Here is a 20,004-nt window from a genome sequence, read left to right as displayed (position 1 = left end):
CAGTGTGACGTTAATTTTATATAAGTAAAGTACCCGAATACTTCTTTCACTGCTGGCTGTTAAAGATGTTCAGATAAATGTAGTGGAGCAACATGTACAATATTTCCCTCTGAAATTTAGTAGAGGCATAAAGTAGCATAAAATGGAAATACTCAAGTCAAGTACAAATACCTCCTGACAGTACCTGAGTACAGCACCTGTAGTGGCCACTGTCCGCTGGTGTTACTGAATAGGTTTAGAAAAGAAGCTCACATCTCATGACGTGATGTGGAGATGGTTCAAAACGTGCCAGGATGACAGTGGGCCGGTGGGAGGGGCTTCACTGCTGGGAAATCAATAAAAAGTGCCGGTAGTCTGTCGACTGTCAGACATGAAGTGATCGCGGATGATCCGGTGTCCGTCCGGGAGAGCGCGTGATATCTAACTGGCTCCTTGTCTCGGCTGAGGTCAGTCAGGTGTGCAGCTGTGTCAGACACAGGGACAGATGAGCTGAGCGTGTACCTGCAGGCTGCTCAGAGGCAGATCCTCTGCAGAACACGCCCTGATAGAAAAGGTAGACTCTCTCTCTCACACACATACACACAGACACACACATACACACAGACACACACATACACACACTGAGCCTGATCACTGAGGAGCCGAGCTGCTTACCTGAAAACAACAGCCCCAATGCTCCACCGCAGGCTCGCACCACCGGACACCTACCAAATGAAATCAGGACGAGTTGGGTTTGTCCCGAGGAGCTTTGTTGGACACCTGGACAGCCCGCGGGACTCGGGGGAGGAGTAAGGCTGGTTGTTGTGAGAGCAGAGCACTAACCCACCGGCTGGGCTCAGCACCATGAGTAGGAAGACACGGCGCTGGATTTTCCATTTTTTCCTGTGCCTTGGAGTATTGTATCTGAAAATCGGGTGAGTTACTGGGATGTCCTGCAGGTACCTGGGCATTTTTCTCACCATTTTAAAACTAGTGCGTTAAAATGTTGCAGATTGTAAGAACATTTGATTTGAGTAGAGCTTCCCACCAGTGACAGACAAAATAAGGGGCCCCCACAGTGAGGTGTAGGGTCCTGTCTGGCTGTGCATTTCCTGCAAGTGTATAGTTAAATTCATTATTGCATTCATTTGAGGAGGTGTAGGAAATGGCATCAGACCACATGCAGTTGATAAATCAGAGATCAGTATCTGTTTCCTCAGAATAACCCCCTCACACACAGGATGCATTAAGACACCTGCAGAACTTCCACAGAAAAAGCGCCACATTTTAACCTCTCGCCTTCTCCAGGGGTCTGTCATCGGTGGTTGCGCTGGGAGCCAGCATCATCTGCAATAAAATCCCCGGCTTGGCCCCCCGTCAGAGGACTATCTGTCAGAGCCGGCCCGACGCGATCATAGTGATCGGAGAGGGAGTTCAGATGGGGATCAATGAGTGTCAGTTTCAGTTCAGACACGGACGCTGGAACTGCTCGGCCCTGGCAGAGAGGACCGTGTTCGGGAAAGAGCTCAAAGTGGGTATGTTGCACTTTGATTTGTTTCTAACAAGCTGTGCACCAAGGAAAAAATGCATATTTGTGAATTAAATTTATTGGTGCTATGTGCAAACCCAGATATTTTTATTTCACATTAAATTAGTTATTAAATTCCCACATTATTCTGTGGGGTTCTGATATGGATTTAAAGTAATTATAATGCTTTGTATTTATATGACATAGGAGTCTATACAATTACAATGCATTAGAGTATCAGGATTTAGAATTTTTATTTTTTAAGCAGCTAAATGTTAATTACACTGAGAGATCCACTTCATCATTGAGCTCTTCTGCCACAGTGCCATAAAAGACACTGTTGAAACATGTCAGCGTGCCTTAATCTCCATAGTTAGAGTGCTCACAGGATTGTTTTCAACTAATAAAGTACATATTAGTGAGAAATAAGCTGCTTCATTTATAAACTGCTGCAAAACTTTACACCAGCAGCTTGATAACTGCGTGTTGTTTCCACACAGTTATCAACACATGCATGTTTTCTTGAGTTGTACTGTTTACTGTCTACAAAAGTTTTTGGGAAGTCGTAAAAAAATATCAGAAATTTGCTATAATTTGTCCATAAATAGTCCAAGAAGGCATTCCTCTGAGGCGCTCGACCTCTGACACTTTGACAAATGTCTGTAAGACTGAAGCTCAGACTCAGTGCATCTGCTCTCGGTGGGAAAATAAGCTGCAGATTTTATCCTGTGTGTGGAACAAGGCTCCAGGCGATGCTTGCTCCAAAGACAGGACTGCGGAAATAAGTGGGGAATCGTGTTTAACGTGCTGCTTTTCCACTGTCTTGTCCTTTTGAGTGCACCCTGTCATCTCAGAGACAGAGATGCAGAGCTGGGGTGTCATTTTTCACTTCAAGTGTCGTGAAGGATTGCGGCTCAATTGAGTCTTTAACGTGTGCTGATTGTTGCTTTATACATGACGGCCTTATATTATATTGGCTGAAATGGTTGTAGTATTAGCTGCAACAAATATGAGTACAGACTGGATGACTCCTCTAACCCAGCTTGCCTTACCGGTCTGATGCACCCAGTTAAACACTGCATACAGCTTGATGTTTGAACACATGGGCCTTTGCCTCACTGGTCAAACAGTGTTAAAGCTTCCTATGAGTACAGTTCATTAAGTGCAAAACTTACAGTGATACATTGGCATACTTTAGCGATACTTTTGTCTTATCATCTCAGTGTGTTTCATCATGACTGCATACTGTAACTGTACTGTGCTTGTTGCTATTCTGCAGCTTGTAACATGCAGACCTACACGCTCTTTATCTACTCTCAGCTAAACCACCGTCATGTATGTTCATAAAATACTTTTCCCCCAAAAGCTTCAAGTTCAGACAAGTACTGTCTTCTAGGTTTACAATTTTACCTCCAGGTCCTGCAGCTTTGGCAGAGGAATGATTTTAGACCACTGCTTCAGAAGAGAACCACACTCTTTATGCGTATCATCCTCACATTTGAACAAAACTCAGCTCAGAATCCATATTTTACCCAAATTTAGCTGAGGATCAGGCTGAGTTCCAGGAGAGAGCAGGTCAGCTCGTGCCCTGCTCAGGTCTAGCTGCCCGGCGCAGATACTGTCTGAATCCATTGTTTCCTTTCAGCGGACTGGAACACTGATAGCTGACAGAATACATAAATTTAGGATTTTTGCTGGCAGAGATGCAGCAATGTACAGTATTTTGGCATTAGGATCAAGTATCATCCCCACCCACCAAGCTGGCTACTTGAAGTAACTCACTGTGGGTGCTGACTGCTTCTTTACTGGCTGTGAAGGCTGTTTAATATCCCAGGTTTACACATTTGATGCCAGGATGCTTCTGTGTTTGACACTCCTTTTAATTTGCATTTGAAGCTTGTGAATGTGAGCGTGGTACTCGAAGAATCACATCCACTTGTTCCAGTTAAGCACAACAGTTGCACATAAACTTCATTGTTTGAAAGAGAACTGTGACCTGAAATGTCTAAAAAGCAGTTTAATTGATAAAGATGATGATTTTATCGGCTTACTGTCATTTTTGGATGCTTTTCTCATGTGCTCCAACAGGAATTTTCTCCATTTTAATTAAAAAACGCAGCTGACCTGAAGCACTCAGATTTATGGAGTGGAAATCCATCCATGTAGGGAGGCTCTGCATGCCTCTCAGATTCATCTCCACAGGGTGGATCCCAGTGTGACGGCAGTTCGGACCAGGGCCAAAAATGATGCCTAAATATTTAATGATTTATCTCCCACTGGATGGTCTAAAAGAATCATCTTTACTGATCACACATGCTCAGCAGATTGACTTTTAATTGGTGAAATAAATTAATTATCCTCTCAGATTTAGAGACTAGTTAGAGTCCTGTCGCTTCTTCGATCATAACTCACTATAGAGACAATGAAACTGTCCTGTTTTCCCCTTTTCCTCTCCAAACTGCTCCATTATATTTTCTGCAAGATTCAGAGCTTCCTCCTGAAGTTTATCTGTTTAAGAGAGCTTGATTAATGAATTGGACTTGGCCTGGCTCATGTATTTTATGATTTGGTTGGAGGCAGCTATGCCAGGTATGTAAGGAGTCTTGACAGAACCTGAAATAGTGAATTCTGTTGTCGGCAATTGTGATTAAAAATGTACTTCCTCTTTATCACAGGCAGTAAGGAGGCTGCGTTCACCTATGCTATTATTGCTGCCGGGGTCGCCCATGCAGTCACTGCGGCCTGCACCCAGGGGAGTCTGAGCGGCTGCGGCTGCGACAAGGAGAAGCAGGGTTTCTACAACCAGGAGGAGGGCTGGAAGTGGGGCGGCTGCTCTGCAGACATCCACTACGGCCTGAGTTTCTCTAAGGTGTTTGTGGACGCGCGGGAGATCAAGCAGAATGCCAGGACTCTCATGAATTTACATAACAATGAAGTGGGACGCAAGGTATGCTTGTGTTATTCTGTCATCTAACTTTTTATTTATTGTAACAGATCCAAGAAGACACTTTATTTCATATTTCATCATAATGACCTGACAATAAGTCATTTACAGTGGATGCTTTTAACGTGAAGACTTCAGCATGAAGTGACAAAATATAAAGTATGTGTGAATAACTGAATTGATAATGATTCAGCACGTACAATAAACCCATGCATCGATCTACTGCCTCCAAAACATCTGACTTCCATGACCACTGCACTGATTCTCTCTTGTGCATGCCTGGAAGCAGTACAACTCAAAAAGCATGATGCACAAAGTACAAGCAGTTACAGATGTGCTTCCAAAAGTCTAATAATAAACATGCAAACTGTGCATTATCATCTGCAAGTGTTAAAAAATCTAGACCAGTCAGAGAATATCTGATGCAAACATTGTCTATAGGCACTACTTTACTTGCTGTTAATGGTTGCAAGAGCTATGCTAGCACGCCTTGGCTGAGAGGAAGGATACCACAAGGACATGGCAGCAGTCTGTCAGGTTTGACACTAGGGGTGCTCCAATCGAATTTTTCCCAACCCCAGTACTTCAACTCGGGATATCTGCTGGTACTGATTACCATTCTGATACCAGAGAGCTCTTTTTTCCAAGTTTAAAATCTGTCTACCGCACCACATGGAGCTCATGGGATCAGTTAAATGTAATATGAGAGCTGAGTCAGCAGCCTGCTGACTGGTAGTGGAAAGGCTGAATTTTATAACGACATGGACAAAGAGAGTGTTCTTAAAGTGGATTGGTCACGTCATGGCCAATACCAGATCCAGCCTATTGGATGGGTGCATCCATAGTTGACACATGTAGTCAGGCAAACTCAGTCGCACTTACGGCCGAGTCAGAGTCTTGAGTTCAAGGCTGATGACTGAGCCACAAGTCAGGTGACAGTGAATGCTGTTTAGAAATGAAAGGCTGACATTTAAGCGGTGATATTAAGAACTTCTTTGAAGGTATTAAGGACATTAAACTGTCTGACGCTCCAGGGAAACTGAGGTGCAACAGAGATACGGTAGTCTTCTAAACTGCAGCTTAGCTGAGGAGTCAGGGATCAGTTGATCTAAAGCTGCAGAAAATAATCATCTGTAAGGAATCTGTCACAGTTACAAAAAAGAACAGAACAGTAAACGCAAAGCAGCTTACTGGTAGGGGATACACAAAAAGGAACACTGGCAGAGAGTGGAAACAACATTGTTTTAAAACGTACAGTAAAAAGTTTATGTATGCAGTATTTACTTACACTGCACGGTATTGTTTTTTAATTATAGTTGCGACGTCAACTTGCATTATAAACACATTGCAAAAGAATGCAATATTGCACTTATGGATTTTCTAGTTAAAAGAGCTAATAAATGTCTGTAAACTGGATATTGCTACAACAGTAGTGGCATCTAACCAGAAGTTCAACCAACCAATCAGCCAACAGCCCAGTATATTTAACTGGTAATAGAGTGATTTAACAGATCAAACATATTTGATCAGATATGCATGCAAAGATGTATGGAAAAGAATTATTGTTACATTTACTGTAAATTAATCAAGGTAAATCTGGTAAAAAAAAAAAATTATAGTTTAGATCGTATCATTCAGCCCTGTTTTAGCCTATGTATGTTGGGATATATTATTTTCTCACTCTGGTGCATTTACAATTTTTGCTTCATAAGCATATGCAAACTTTACACATAGTTTGTTGATTAGCTGATTGGTATGATTTCGGTATGGGCCTGAGATTGACTGCTCACTTGTTACAATGACACAGTGAAAGCGTACATCACCAAGACGAGGGAGAGTTTACACAGGAATAAAGTAAAATCAGGATCCCCTGAGTACAAAGTGTGTTCAAATCCTACTGTTATTTAGAAAACAAAAATAGTGTAGAGTCATGAGGTAACAGAGTATGACAAGACGTGCAGTGAGGTGAACCCAGGAGGACCATGACCATATGAGAGTGCATTAGCCAGACTCTGACAGGGAGCTAAGTGACAGATCAATAGAAACTGCAGGACTGTCCACAAAATGGCCCCACAAGAAAGCAATTCACCGGAAAAGCCACAGCAGGCACATGATCGATCAGTGGAAGTCTGAAGTAAACTTCTAAGAATACTGTACTAATCCTTATTAACCCAAAGCGTTTCGATTTACTAGTTAAGGTCTGTAAAGACATCAGATTTTGAAGGTTAAAGTAACGTGTGCAGTTCATGTGTCCTAAAAATTCAGTAAAGGTTGGCATCAAAGGAATAAGGAGACTTGTGGCATTCCATCTAACTGTATGGTAAATATGAAGATACAGCCAGTAGTCTGTTAGCTTAGTTTAGCACAATGACTGGAAATAGTGATCACCGCTCTGAACCATTTGCTTCCATTTTAACCTTCTAACTAGAAAACAACCGTTTAGAATTAGTAGGCTGACGGAGAGGCTAGCTTAACAGGCAATGCAGTCAAATTGTATCTAACAGCCAAATCACAATTGCGCTCCATCTCCATTTCATTGTCTTTTAATTCTTATTATATTGCATGTATGAGAACATCTGTTGACCCCATCATGGTTTTAGAATATACTGTGCCAATGCTGAAGCTTTGATGTGCATGCTGTAAAAAGAGAATGATTAGCAGCTGCAATGTACAGAAGCTGACAGTGGCCATGCTTGAAATGACTTATTTTAATGCTGTTATCTTGAGATCTCAAGTTAATTATTTTATTATTTCATGAATGAGCTGTTATAACGAGAAAAAAAGCTGATTTCAAGTTCACATGACAATTACAGAAAATTAAAAAATGAGTGTCTTGTTCATCCGATCACACCTGCTTTCAGCCTTCCTCCAGCAAGTCTTCTTCTTAAATGATGAGGACTAATCTAAATGTGAGCAGAAAGACCCAATGCAAGTTCTGCCTTTGTTAGACGTTGATAGAAGCCTACAGTCTAATGCTTTGATCAATAATGGCTACTGCTTGATTTGACATTTAAATCAGTTACTACAGCTATTTATGCATGCTGGCATGGCACTCCTGATCTCTGATAAACATTACAAGTAGCCTAATAAAAGGAAACAGCAGGATAACAGGTTGATTATCCCGTTATCTTGAGATAACAAAGCTTGTTTTCTCGAGATAACAGCATTAAAAAACACTTATTGAATGCATGGTCATCCTTGGCTTCTGTAGCAATAAACATTATCTCAAATGTTTTCTATTTGAGAGTGCAAAAATATCTTCTGTTGTTTCTGTTTGTGGAAATTCCTCAATATGCACTTCTTTCCATCAAAGGATTATACATGAAAATATATTTTTAGAAGACTTTGTGTAAAAATCGAAAAACTGAGAAGTGAACTTGTTTCGAGAGACCTTGTGTCAGTGCCATAGTGACAGGTTGTGGTCCCATTCAGGAGGACTTTCATCTCTCTGGACTCGGCTTTGAGGGGAGGCAACTTCATATTTGAGGTCTGGCATCAGTCAGAATGTGATACAGTGTGAGAATCTCTTAATATACACTTACTAAACTGATACCTCTGTAATTATTGTAGTAAGGCTTTCATGTTTACTCGGAGATGAGAATGTGTGTGTGTCAGTGTTTGTTTTGAGTGCCAACCTTCAAATTTCTGGAGAAGAATAAACAATAGTGTAAAAGGTGCCACGGGAGGCTTACATGGGTTCTGTTAGACAAACAATGGCAGCTTGGTTGGCATTTCACTTCACTGAACTCCATGAATTAAATGTTTGTCAGGTCTTGAGGGCATGACCACACTAAGCTGTATGCATCCAGGGCTTTTGACAATTACTCCACGAGACTCCAGAAAGTCTGAGGCCACATCACAGTGGAATAATTAAAAAGCAGGGTGAGGCTTCTCTAATGCCAGCGAGGGTTCCCACTCAGTACGGAAGAAGGAGGGTAGGCTGATGTCATTCAACTCGAGGCACACAGAGAATACCCCGGCTGCTTTGCCAAATACACCAAAAGGTTCCACTCTAACCCTGAAAAGGCCTTTCACCGCTGCCAGCCTGCTCGCTGTAAATGCCTCCATGTCTTCACGAGAAGAACTCATAAATTAATCCGGCTTCCGCTGAATTAATTGCCTCATACAGATTCATCTTATTCTAACTACACACCAAGAAGAAGTTTTGTGGTCACATTACCTGTTTGTCTACAGCAAAGCAGTTTGTCAAGATAGTAGACCTGTGAAGTAGTGTTGTGGTACTTGAGATCGATCTTGGTGTCAAGACTCTTTGAAGGTCTCAGATTCGTCTTGGACTTTTCTACTCAGTCTTGTCTCAGTCTCGGACAATACGGAGTTGGGTTTTTAATTCAATACTGGTCAAGACTGTGTGGGGTTATCACTGAATTGCATGTGCAAAAAGAAGTTTTGAATAAAGGTGGTGAAGTTGATTTCTGATCCTTTGTGTTTGTTTGTATGTTTGCTGACAAAAGAGGTAAATGAAGAGGAATCTTCATTTGTTTTCTGTGTTTTCTATGTTTGAGGAGTGCATATGGTTTGCAAGTCCCACATTTAAACATGAGTGTGTCGTCCATTGTCCATGGTCTTGGTCTTGTCTCGGTTTTGCCCTGCCTAGGTCTTGGTCTTGACTTGGTCTCAACTCCTCAAAGTCTTGGTTTTGGTACAGTCTGTCGTGGTCATGACTTGGTCTTGGTTTAGGTGGTCTTCACCACAACACTGGTGTGAAGTAAAACCAGATTGCTTTGCATAGGCATGAGACAAAATATGCATGGTCTCTGAGGTGTTTGCAGAGATGCACAATATTTAGGGCTCCTATTTATTTTCATGAAAACCAGGTTTTAAAAACCACAATAATGCAAAATATGATGTGCAGCGCAAATCAATTACTGATTTTCTAACTGACTGAAATGAACAATATCACTTATTTGTCTCTATTTTGCATCTAATGGATACATTTCTCAGGCTGTTCACATAAAAGTGATAATTCAATTTTTGCAGCAGGATATAGAGAAACCTTATAGGGCATTAGTTTGTTAAATTTGGGTGAAAATCTATCTGCTCCTATGAAAAGTATAGTGTGTATAAATGTATATAACTTTCTAATATTTGTGCTGTAGTAACTTTATATTATTACACTGTTGTTAAATGCCTGAAATGTGAATATAGGGTATGTCCCAAATTGTACCTTCCACTCTCAGAGTGGTTAAAGATGTTTACCATTCATAACACTGAATAACAGGACAAACATGAACTCAGAGACTTTCTGTGCTTCTGTGTGAGTGTGTTTCTTCCATGAATGTGCTTTGAGGCTCATTCTGTCTTGTAAAAGAATGGCACATACATAGCTACTGGCCATAGGGTGACATACTGTAGCAGCTCTGAGATCTCTGGAATGCTTACATTCATTTGGAATGCTAGAAAACTTTTGTCTCAACCTGTTGAAGTATTCGTGCAATATGTAAGACTGAGTATTTCTCCAAACTCGGATGTTTCTTACTTGCTAATTATGGAAAGACAGCAACAAACAAACAGTAAGAAATGTGTGCAATGTTAGAGCTTCTTAACTTTGATCTGTTGATAGTGTAAAACATCATAGATTGGCACAGTTTATTCGGGAAAGCTCTGATGATGGTGCAGTAGAAACAAATAAATCAAAACAAATTAAATAAGTTAATGTGACTGGATTCAGTCAAGCAATTGTAACTCAGCACACTTTTCAGGTTGAAACTTTGTAACCTTGCTTCATCTCAGCTTTTCCTCTTTGTTGTAGGTCCTGGAGAAGGGCATGCATCTGGAGTGCAAGTGTCACGGTGTGTCGGGATCCTGCACCACCAAGACATGCTGGACAACGCTCCCCAAGTTCCGTCAGCTGGGATACCTCCTCAAGGACAAGTACAACCAGGCTGTACACGTGGAACCGGTACGAGCCAGCCGCAACAAGCGCCCCACCTTCCTAAAGATCAAGAAACCCCATTCCTACCGCAAGCCCATGGACACAGATCTGGTCTACATCGAGAGGTCGCCCAACTACTGCGAGGCCGACCCTCTGACCGGCAGCATGGGAACACAGGGCCGCCTGTGCAACAAAACGGCCCTGCAGCCCAACAGCTGCGACCTGATGTGTTGTGGTCGAGGATATAACACACACCAGTACTCACGCGTTTGGCAGTGCAACTGCAAGTTCCTGTGGTGCTGCTATGTGAAATGCAACACCTGCAGCGAGAGGACAGAGGTGTATACCTGTAAATAGAAATATTTATTGGACGTGTATTCAGATGCACAGCTAGACTGGACTTTTTAAGAATAAGGATTCTCTGTGGCTGATACACGTATGTGGAGTGATGCCTTGCAGTGTTGGCATTACAACAATTACAACAACCGGTTCCTCCAATGTGTGTTGATTATACTGATGCCAATGGACATCTGCCATGACACTGGACTAAACTTATGGACTCATAAATTCCTTTTTTACATTTTGATTTGAATGCCATGTCCTGCCCCAGGCTTGACTTATCTCAGGCCACATATTGGCATAACTCACCTCAAACAGTCATAGTTTTATAGACTAATAATTTATTAAATGAGAAAACTACTGATGATTTTTAAATTCACTGTTAACTATATCTGGTAAGGTTTTAAGTTGGTGCAGATGCCTTCAAGTGCACATAAAAACAAAAAGATTTTTTTTTTTTTGTTGATAGACAACTTACACACTGGAGCTGAAAACTGACACGGTCAGAGCTGAACTCGACTGAAAGACATATTTGAGTGTCTGCAGCCTATTTGCGTTAAGCCTAGCAGAAGAACATTAAACTACTGATCCTGGGCTCGGTATGATAGTATTGTTTTCTACATGTTTCTGTCCCCTCCCCCACAGTTTGCTGCTAGTTGTCTGGAATGTTCTGGAGTTTGTGACTGAGCAGCCATATTGACTCTTTAAGCTAAGTTGACACCACCAGGAGCAAACGAATGCTTCCAGACATAAATTTCCCTTAATGTCAGTTGATAGAATATATTTTGTAAGAGATTATTTTTATATATTTTTTTATTTATTTTCTATCTTTATGTAAGATATTTTCCCTTAGCATTTCTAACTGTTCAGTTACTGAGTTTACCACTGAAACACTGTTTTAAAAATGTGCCTTGTTCCTCAGCAGTAGAAGATAATAATGTTATATTGAAATGTGCCACATTGTAACTTGTAACCCATTTCAGGAAACTTTACTCACCTGCTTTGTTACTTATAGAGAGCCAAAGTCCTGATGTCACCTCCACGCTAGCTACTGTACCAACGTTAGCTTAAATGACTCAGCTATCTGTTGTGCCTTTTATCTGTCTTTCTAAAAAAGTCAACTGTGTTTTTGTGGTTCCATACTCTAAGTTAAATTGGTATCTACTACAGCACTTGCCATGAAAATTTGAACCCCTCTGAATTTTAATAAAGTTAAACAAATAAATCTGTTAGCATTCCAAAACTACAGCTAGTTTACTATGATTTTTTTTAACAGCGTAATACACCTGTAGTAAGTATTACCAGTCAACCTGTTCTCATTCCGAAGTCATCAAATACCGCAGCTTGGTCACTGATTTTGGCACCAGACAAAACAAAAAAGGCATCCATTCACAGTGGTATGATACCCCATCATATAGTGTCAGTGCATAATGCCACTGGGCAGCGTCTGTTTGAAACACCGCCAGACAACAACATAATTTAAGGAGCTGGAAAGTCTGTATAGGGCAGACAGGCGGGGCAGCAAATTGGTCCAACAAACACCAGATTTCCACCCGGTGTTTGCTTCCTGTATGAATGTTGAGCCAAACCATGATGTTTCCTTTAAACCTAACCATGTGCTTTTGTTGCACAAGGAAATAAACATAAATTCAAGGTGTTTTACTGATGTTGCAGGTTTATTTTTAAAAAGACAATGCATCTAGCGAGCAGAAACTGTACATTTCCCGTGAAAACAGAAGTGTACCATCAAAAGACACAATGCATGTAACAGGCGTAAACTGACACGGCATCCCAGAATGTCAACAACCCAGGATACCTAGCGTGTCAAATGTTAACATAAAAGTCCACTGACTAAATAGCGATATTTGACGAGCTGGGAGTGAGAATGTGTTGTACAAGTAATACGTCATTCTAACTGTTGGTTTCTCCCCTATCTACGATATCCACTCTCAGTCTTTTTGTCATCTTTCCATCTTTTAGCTGTAATCTCTGGCGTTTGTGTTACTCTGTCATGACTAGCTGGTAAAATGTAACCCACAAAGGTCTTCAGTGGTGTTTGTTAAACATGATGTTAAAAAAAACATAAATATTAAACATAAATAAATGTTAGATTATCCAGACATAGAGATTGAACCACATGTCATACTGTTTCAAGGTTATGTTCCAAGATTGGATCTTTAGCATCTGTGTTCCCACATATGTGATGTGAATGAGGTTACAATACTTCAGGGACAGAATCTGAGAGTAACAGTGTCACTTTGGCTCTCTATAGGGTTTGCAAGTGATCCACAACTGTGCTTTTGTGTCAAGTCTCTCACCAACATCGACTGGGGCTGGGTATCAGTTCATACAGCCTAGGCCTAAATATTTTTTGGCCTTTTATTAGACAGTGAAACGTAGAGAGATTGGGGGAGATGGATGGGGAATGATATTTAACAAATGTCCCTGAGTGGATATGACCTTGGGATTTATGATTGGTGCCTTACCTCTGCGCCACTAAGAGATCCCAGCTGTGTATTGTTGGCCATTATATTGCTGGAAAAATTTAGCATATCCTCATCAAGTGGCTGAAAAATTAAGCCAACACGGAAGTGCCAAAACTGCAGTTCTTTGAATGGCCACTTGAGGCTGACTCGGGAAGCGAGTCAATCTCCATAGACACCCACGATAAAATGCCCAACTTTACAGAAGGAATAAACATGTTTATTGCCTGAAACAAAAAACAGTTTTCATCTCTAAAGCTAATTTCACCCCTCATGACAACTTTATGGGGGTGAATTTTTATATAGTTTATATGTCCTTAGCTTCTCAATCAGATCCACCCCTCGCTCATCCTCCCTCTTGCCCAAATAGGGTCATTTCCGGCCCAAGATGGCCCTGGCCGTCATGCCAAATTGAAGGCTTCAGTTTGGGAGTCCGCAAACCAATCGGTGACATCACAGTAGCTACATCCATTATTTTTACTGTTAATGACCTCACACAGTGTTCGTATGAATATTGGACTATGGAGGAGGACAGAATGCAGTGCATAGGTCACATCCTGGCTCACAATTACGTGGGTTGTATATGAATAACTGCATTATTTTTTGTAGATATAAGTACAAACACTGACAATACATAAAATAAATAATAAATACAATAAAGTTTTGATTAGATCATGAAATATCTGATTATGGAATAATTAAGACAAAGAATCCAGATGTAGAATTCAATCGAAACTTTTGACTCTTAGCTCGGCGGACACATTCCGGTCTGTGCCTAATAAGTATGACGATGTGATGCCCAGTCCTGATCCTAAACAGGAACACTAAGCACCAGTCGTGACTGTACAGTATCATGACAGGTCGATAATTGGTAAAACTGCCTTCGGGTTGGTTATGGTTGCAAAAACCATCCAGTTTCGGTCATTATAAAGAGTTTCTAGTGCCGGTCAATACTGACTCAGTCCTCATTAAAGCTTGTTCTTGTATATGATTGAACTGATGAAATTATATCACCCAACTGCTGTAGTGCTCTTAATCTGAGGTCATTGTTGACGTATTTCATGTAAAACCACATTGTTATTTCATTCATCTTTGGTTAATAAATGTTGTCTCAGACTTAACAGAGGGAGGTCATTTTGTATTTAATACACATTTTTCAGGTCTTATTCATCAGATCAGAGTGAAGTAGGTGTGATTGAGGGCTGTGGAGCAGAGGGTGCCACAGCAGCGAGCAGTGGGAGTGTGGAGCTGCCGGCTGATGGATTACTCTGACATCTGCTTCATTCACTCCTCAACAACGTTGCTACAACAACCACACTGTGCCCCCCAAAAATGCTCTTCGTCTCATCAAGAGGCCAGACTGCCCATTAACAAAATGGTAACCATGCAAAACCCAGATAAAATTTGGATGCTATTTATTTTGTGGAAATGGCAAATGGGACGCAAGCGGGGAGGGGGCTTTACAATTGCAAGGGGATGATGTCAAGAAGGATTTCAATCTGAGCAATAGAAAAGGTCTTCACTCCCAGAATAATCGGCACAAAACATTCCTCAGCTAAACTTTGCCTCAATAGAGTGACGCTTTCAAAAGGCAGCTGGCCAAACAGCCTTGCTGAGAGTAACACCAAGGCTCTGTCACTGAGAACTCAACAACGTTATCTGAGTGTCTGACAGAGCACTGCCTTGTTACGTGCTTCACTTTTCTATTCACAAATTTAATGATACGGCCTCTAAGTAATTCTGTCAACATGAAACAGACACAATCACAGATGGAGCAGTGATACATAAACATGCTGATTATCTTGTTATCTTATATAGTTTATCTGGACCAATCCTCTTCATTCACTAGCATACCTCTGTTTATCTGTTACTTCCTAAAAATACTTCCTTCATAAAAGCCTCATTAATGTAGATTTAATTCATTTATAGTTCAGTTATAGGCAATTATGTTGCATTATTATTGTGGAAAATATCAGGCTGGTTTAAACTGAAAGTTCATTGTTGACCATGGAGACAGTCTCAACCCAATGTCCATTTAATAGTGTTCTGGAGATTCGTGTATTTTATATATTATATATTATAAAGCAACATTCTAAGTTGTTTAACATTCAATATCACAATTAAAATAAACTGAATTTGGCTCCCGTGGTTCATTTTGAGGTTCACAAGCACTTACCTTTGAACATATCATAGTAATTATCCTGTCATCTGCATAGTAAGTGCCTACCATGGTAATGTCAGTAGCACCATGGTACTATTATGGTATGTGGCATACTGTACCATATCATTTCAACTGTCAACTGCTATTTCCAAGCTCAACCATAAACTTTCAATCTCAATTTTTAGAGGCGCAGTGTGTAGACTTTATGGGGATATATTGGAAGGATAACTTCATAACAATATTCTCATTTATTTATAATAACCTGTAACTAAGAATCATTGTGTTCGTTACCTTACAATGAGTTGTTTATCACAACACAGGGAATGGCCCCTCCTACAGACGCTATTATGGATCTCGCTGCGTTTCTTGGCAAGTCCCCCCTACTGTGCCGTGGTTGGCTAGTATACATGCTGTGATTGGCTAGTACTCTTCACGTCAATGTGTCGCAGTTGAAGATAGTTAGGGTTACAACAAAGAGCTTATGGTTAGGGCTTGTATTAGCCAATCAAGACACAGCAGTAGAGGACTTTATGTAATAAGCAGAGGGATCCATAAAAACGCCTTCTATGAAGTCCGCCATGTTGTTTCTATTGTAGCCCAGAACAGACAAACGAAACACTGGTTCTAGTTTCAGTTGGTTGCAATCTGCAACCTCACCGCAAGATGCCACTAAACCCAACACCCTAGACCTTTAAGACAACATGAATGAGAAGTCTTTAAAGTGCTCAGAAACATAGAAATGTAAACATCTACAGTTCCATGTCAACTGGGCAAACACTGACATCAGATCATGTGATTTCATTCAAAAGCTCCTAAACAGCTATGAAATGGACCTTGAGGTGAGTCTGTTTTGTCAGCACTGCCTGGCTGGTGTTTATCCTCCTCCAGCATCACACTTGCTTTGACTTGTTAGAGAGTTTTGAAGGAAGACCGTCTGGAAAAGAGCTGCAGATGATTTGGACCAAAATCTATTTCACAAGATTTTAACAACTGCACACCTGATGGATTAATGTCAAACCCTTTATGAATGTATTGACCTTTATAAGTGCAGATTACTTACTGGCCTTTGCTGACAGCTTATTAGAAAGTGAGAAACTGATGAGATATTACTTAAATCTGACTAACAATATTTCTAATTACTGTTTGTCTATAAAATTTCACAATAAATTATGTTCCTGGTGCCAACATGACATTCAAATTGCTTCTTTAGTCGGACCAACAGCCAAAACCCTAAACATATTAAAGGAATAATTCACTCCCCAAATGAGCATTTGTGTATCAATTACTCACCCTGTGTTATGTTGAATTTGTGAAGAAAACTTCCCCAAAGTCACACAATAACACAAATTACCCATCATGGCAGTAGTAGACCAGCAGCTCTGGTTTTTAGTTAGGTATAATTATTGTTTTTGTCAGTGGAGTGTGTCTTTGAAGAGAGCATAGATAAGTTTCGCTTTCCATTCAGTTCTCTGTCAGAAAGGGCGTTCTGTTTGAAAAGTACTGAGCATACGACTGGATAAATGAGACCTAGATTATACTGCACGAGTTGTGTGAGAGTTTGTAAACGGATGTTTTAGCTTGCTGTTATAGTATATAGTTTTGCTGTTGTTTAACGTGGACCCCTATGGCTTCAAGTCATCAAGTATTTTCTCAGTTTTTGGATTCTTTGTTCACTGTGGAGGCATGCAAGAAAAACAAACAAAAAAAACAAATTCAACACAACACAGGGTGGTTGGTTTATATACAAATGCTCATTTAAAGGGTGAATTATTCCTTCAATTTGTTTAGGATGTGGGCTCCTGGAACGACTAAAGAAGCAGTTTGAAAAAGTCATTATATAGACAGAGACTGACTTCTAAAGCGCACTGCAGATATGAACACAGCACTAACTCTTCCTCCAAAGGCCTCACTCTGTCAAGATCACATGCCAAAATGGGATCACTGAAGCACTAATGAACTGCTTCATGGTGTTTTTCCTATAAACACCAGTACGTCACTGCTAAGGTTCCCGGTGTTTACTGCCTCTGGTTGTTCGAGGGGTCTGGGCCTGTGCACCTGTGAACATCTGCATTGAGGTGGTACTCTAAAATGTATGACGCATGATCTGGTTCTATTGTTGTAACTGCCTTACCTCCATTTCTGTTTCTGCTCATGTGATTTGTAAATTGCAGAAGATATTTCTTTTTTGCAAAGCTTAATTCTTTAATATGGAACTGTGTTTGATGTGTTTAGATCTGGGTCTTGTACTATGAAAAGCTGACAGGTTGGTGCCCTGCTGCAAATGGCGCTGGAAGCTGTCACGCTTGGCTTGTGCAGGAGAGATTCTTTGTCAGAACGTTGATTATTTAAGACAGGGGCTGTTTAATAACTATCATTATAGCAGTACCTTGAGAGTGAGGGCCAATCAGGGTCCAAACAGAGATCTCCTCTGCCAACAATGACGTCGTAGCAAAGGAATGAGCCAGAAACAAGGAAGACATACTTTGGAAAACCAAAGGGTGTTATGAAGATTTTAATTGAAGGATGCATAAATCAAACAGTTCATATCACTAACTTTAAACACTGCATCTTCAATAAATCACAATTTGGCTCAGTAGTGAATGAATAATGAATCATGTGTTATTTGTTGGTTAAAACAGGCCGAGGTTGGGGCATGCCAGATAATGATAAATCTATAGCCCTGAGCTAAACTCTGCTGTCTGGTTGTAAAATGTTTTCAGTGCTGAGGTGGCCTCACTGTAAAAGCAAATGCAATCAAGTTGTTTGTGAAGGTGTTGTGCATGAATTCTTGCACAGTTTAGGAGATTTAGGAAGTTATGGCCTCATCTCTGATCTTTCTCACCTACCTCTTGTGGCTTTCAGCCATGCAGATAGTTTTGTTTTTATTTGATCAGCTTGTGAAATATCCAGCCCAGTCACTGGAATAAAAGGTTGGCATTGTATGTTTCTGCAAACCATGGATATGGTACACTTGCACGTCTCATAAGTTTCATATTAACATTTCTAAAGCGGCATACTTCACATTACATGCATATGAGCTGAATCAGGAGTCCTCATCAGGAGGAGGGAAGGATTCTGATTGGCCTGAAACCTATAGGCAAGACATCTGCCAAGCAGCAGACAAAAGCAGACCACTGGATGAGACCAACAAATAACAAAAGCGTTTTTTTTAATGAAAGGTCGGGACATTTTCAGCCATGTTTGTGGCAACCAAACCTGTTTTTAAGCCCAGACATGACGTTTTCCTAAACCTCACCAAGTTGTTTTTTACCAAAACCTAACAACATGGTAACCATAGCATTGTCACAACATAAAATTGAAATGTAGCGAAAGGGAAACATTTATTGTGGCGACTGGGTTAAGGTATCATCTCTGAAACATTTACCCCAAAACAAAGGTGTTGCTTTGCATTGAAAAGTGACGTTTGGAAAATTCTTCTCAGAGTCAGTTTCCAGGTTGTAAAATGTAGTTTTATTGCTTTCTTGTAATTTGGGTGAAATTACCTTTTAAAGGCTAACCTGGTCAAGTCTATCTTAAGCCAAAATTAACATCTTCATATGTATGTTGCAAAGGTTCTTAGTTGCTATAATTATTCCTTCTGTCCATACTGGCAGTGATTACATCAAGCCCAGTCTCACTCCGAAGTTGTCGAAATCCGACGCTTGGGCAGTGACTTGCATCATCAGAAAACAACGCAAAAGGCGTCCTTTAACATCGGCATGATACGCAACCAGTTAACAGCACCCTGCAGCATCGGGGGGAAAGGCGGTTGGACGAGGACAAAAGTTAAGGTGGTGAAAGTATGATTGGGCCGCTGGGATGGGTCCAACAAACATCAACTTTCACCTGAGAAAGCAGTGTTGCGTCCTGTAAGATTATAAAGTCAAACCCTGTTCTTTTTTCCAAACCCAACCATGTGAGTTTGTTGATGAAGGGAAAAAAAAACGTCAATTCGTGGTGTTGTACCAACATAGTGTGTTTTTTCCTATGAAAATGGAAATGTATCTTAAAAGAGGAGAACTTCACACAGTGTCCCAGAACGTCAACAACCAATGCACCCAAGGTACCTTGCACGTTCACTTCACTTCACTTCAACTTTATTATGTCCCAATATGGGCAAATTGGGTTGCAGCAGGCACAGGCATTATAAACAAATTGCAGAAAGTACCTTTGCAAAAAGTACATTTGCATGAGAAACAAAACACACAGATAAATAAAAATAAAAACCTAAGAGCATACCTCAGTCAGACAAGTATTTTTGCATGGGGGTGGGGGTAGGGGACAGAGTTCATAAAGTGCAATTCAAAGTGCTATGTGCGATTTGCATACCAGTTAGAGAGAACCCGTGGATCAGGCTAGGTCTCTCCAAGATCTAACGAGATCAGGCGTGATCAGTATCAGTATCAAATCACATCTGTCAATCAATTTCACAGTCTTTCAGACCAGAATGGATAATCCATTTACCACACAGGTAATTAACTATGAGAGATTTAGACAATATCTGTCCTTTGTAAATAAAGTCTGCATCAAGTCAGTTCCACATTTTGTCAGTCAGAGCCAACACTCCCACCCCACAGAGTAAATATACAATAATACACATACAATATATACAATCATACACACGATCCAAATCCAATTTGTTTGATTAAATTCACAGGCACGCCTTTGCAGTTACCT

General features: G+C 40.6%; 1 protein-coding gene across 1 annotated transcript; it reads left to right on the top strand.

Annotated features, from left to right (window-relative positions):
• The first annotated feature begins 375 nt into the window (after window positions 1-375).
• wnt7aa (wingless-type MMTV integration site family, member 7Aa) lies at window positions 376-14,273 on the top strand. Its single transcript, XM_049582561.1, has 4 exons — window positions 376-914; window positions 1,288-1,514; window positions 4,183-4,454; window positions 10,222-14,273. Exons 1-4 carry the CDS (start codon window positions 844-846, stop codon window positions 10,699-10,701), a joined length of 1,050 nt encoding a protein of 349 aa, XP_049438518.1. The 5' UTR covers window positions 376-843; the 3' UTR covers window positions 10,702-14,273.
• The last annotated feature ends 5,731 nt before the right edge of the window (window positions 14,274-20,004 follow it).

This window comes from Epinephelus fuscoguttatus, linkage group LG1 (assembly GCF_011397635.1).
Source record: "Epinephelus fuscoguttatus linkage group LG1, E.fuscoguttatus.final_Chr_v1".
Lineage (NCBI taxonomy): Eukaryota > Metazoa > Chordata > Actinopteri > Perciformes > Serranidae > Epinephelus > Epinephelus fuscoguttatus.
Note: the sequence above shows the minus strand (reverse complement) of the source record. Positions and strands in the feature narration are given on the sequence as shown.

Excerpts from the sequence above, each read along its gene's own strand:
- wnt7aa (XM_049582561.1), top strand. The coding sequence starts at position 844 with ATGAGTAGGAAGACACGGCGCTGGATTTTCCATTTTTTCCTGTGCCTT. Across the intron at positions 915-1,287 it reads GTATTGTATCTGAAAATCGG|GGGTCTGTCATCGGTGGTTG; the intron begins GTGAGTTACTGG and ends CGCCTTCTCCAG. Across the intron at positions 1,515-4,182 it reads CGGGAAAGAGCTCAAAGTGG|GCAGTAAGGAGGCTGCGTTC; the intron begins GTATGTTGCACT and ends TCTTTATCACAG.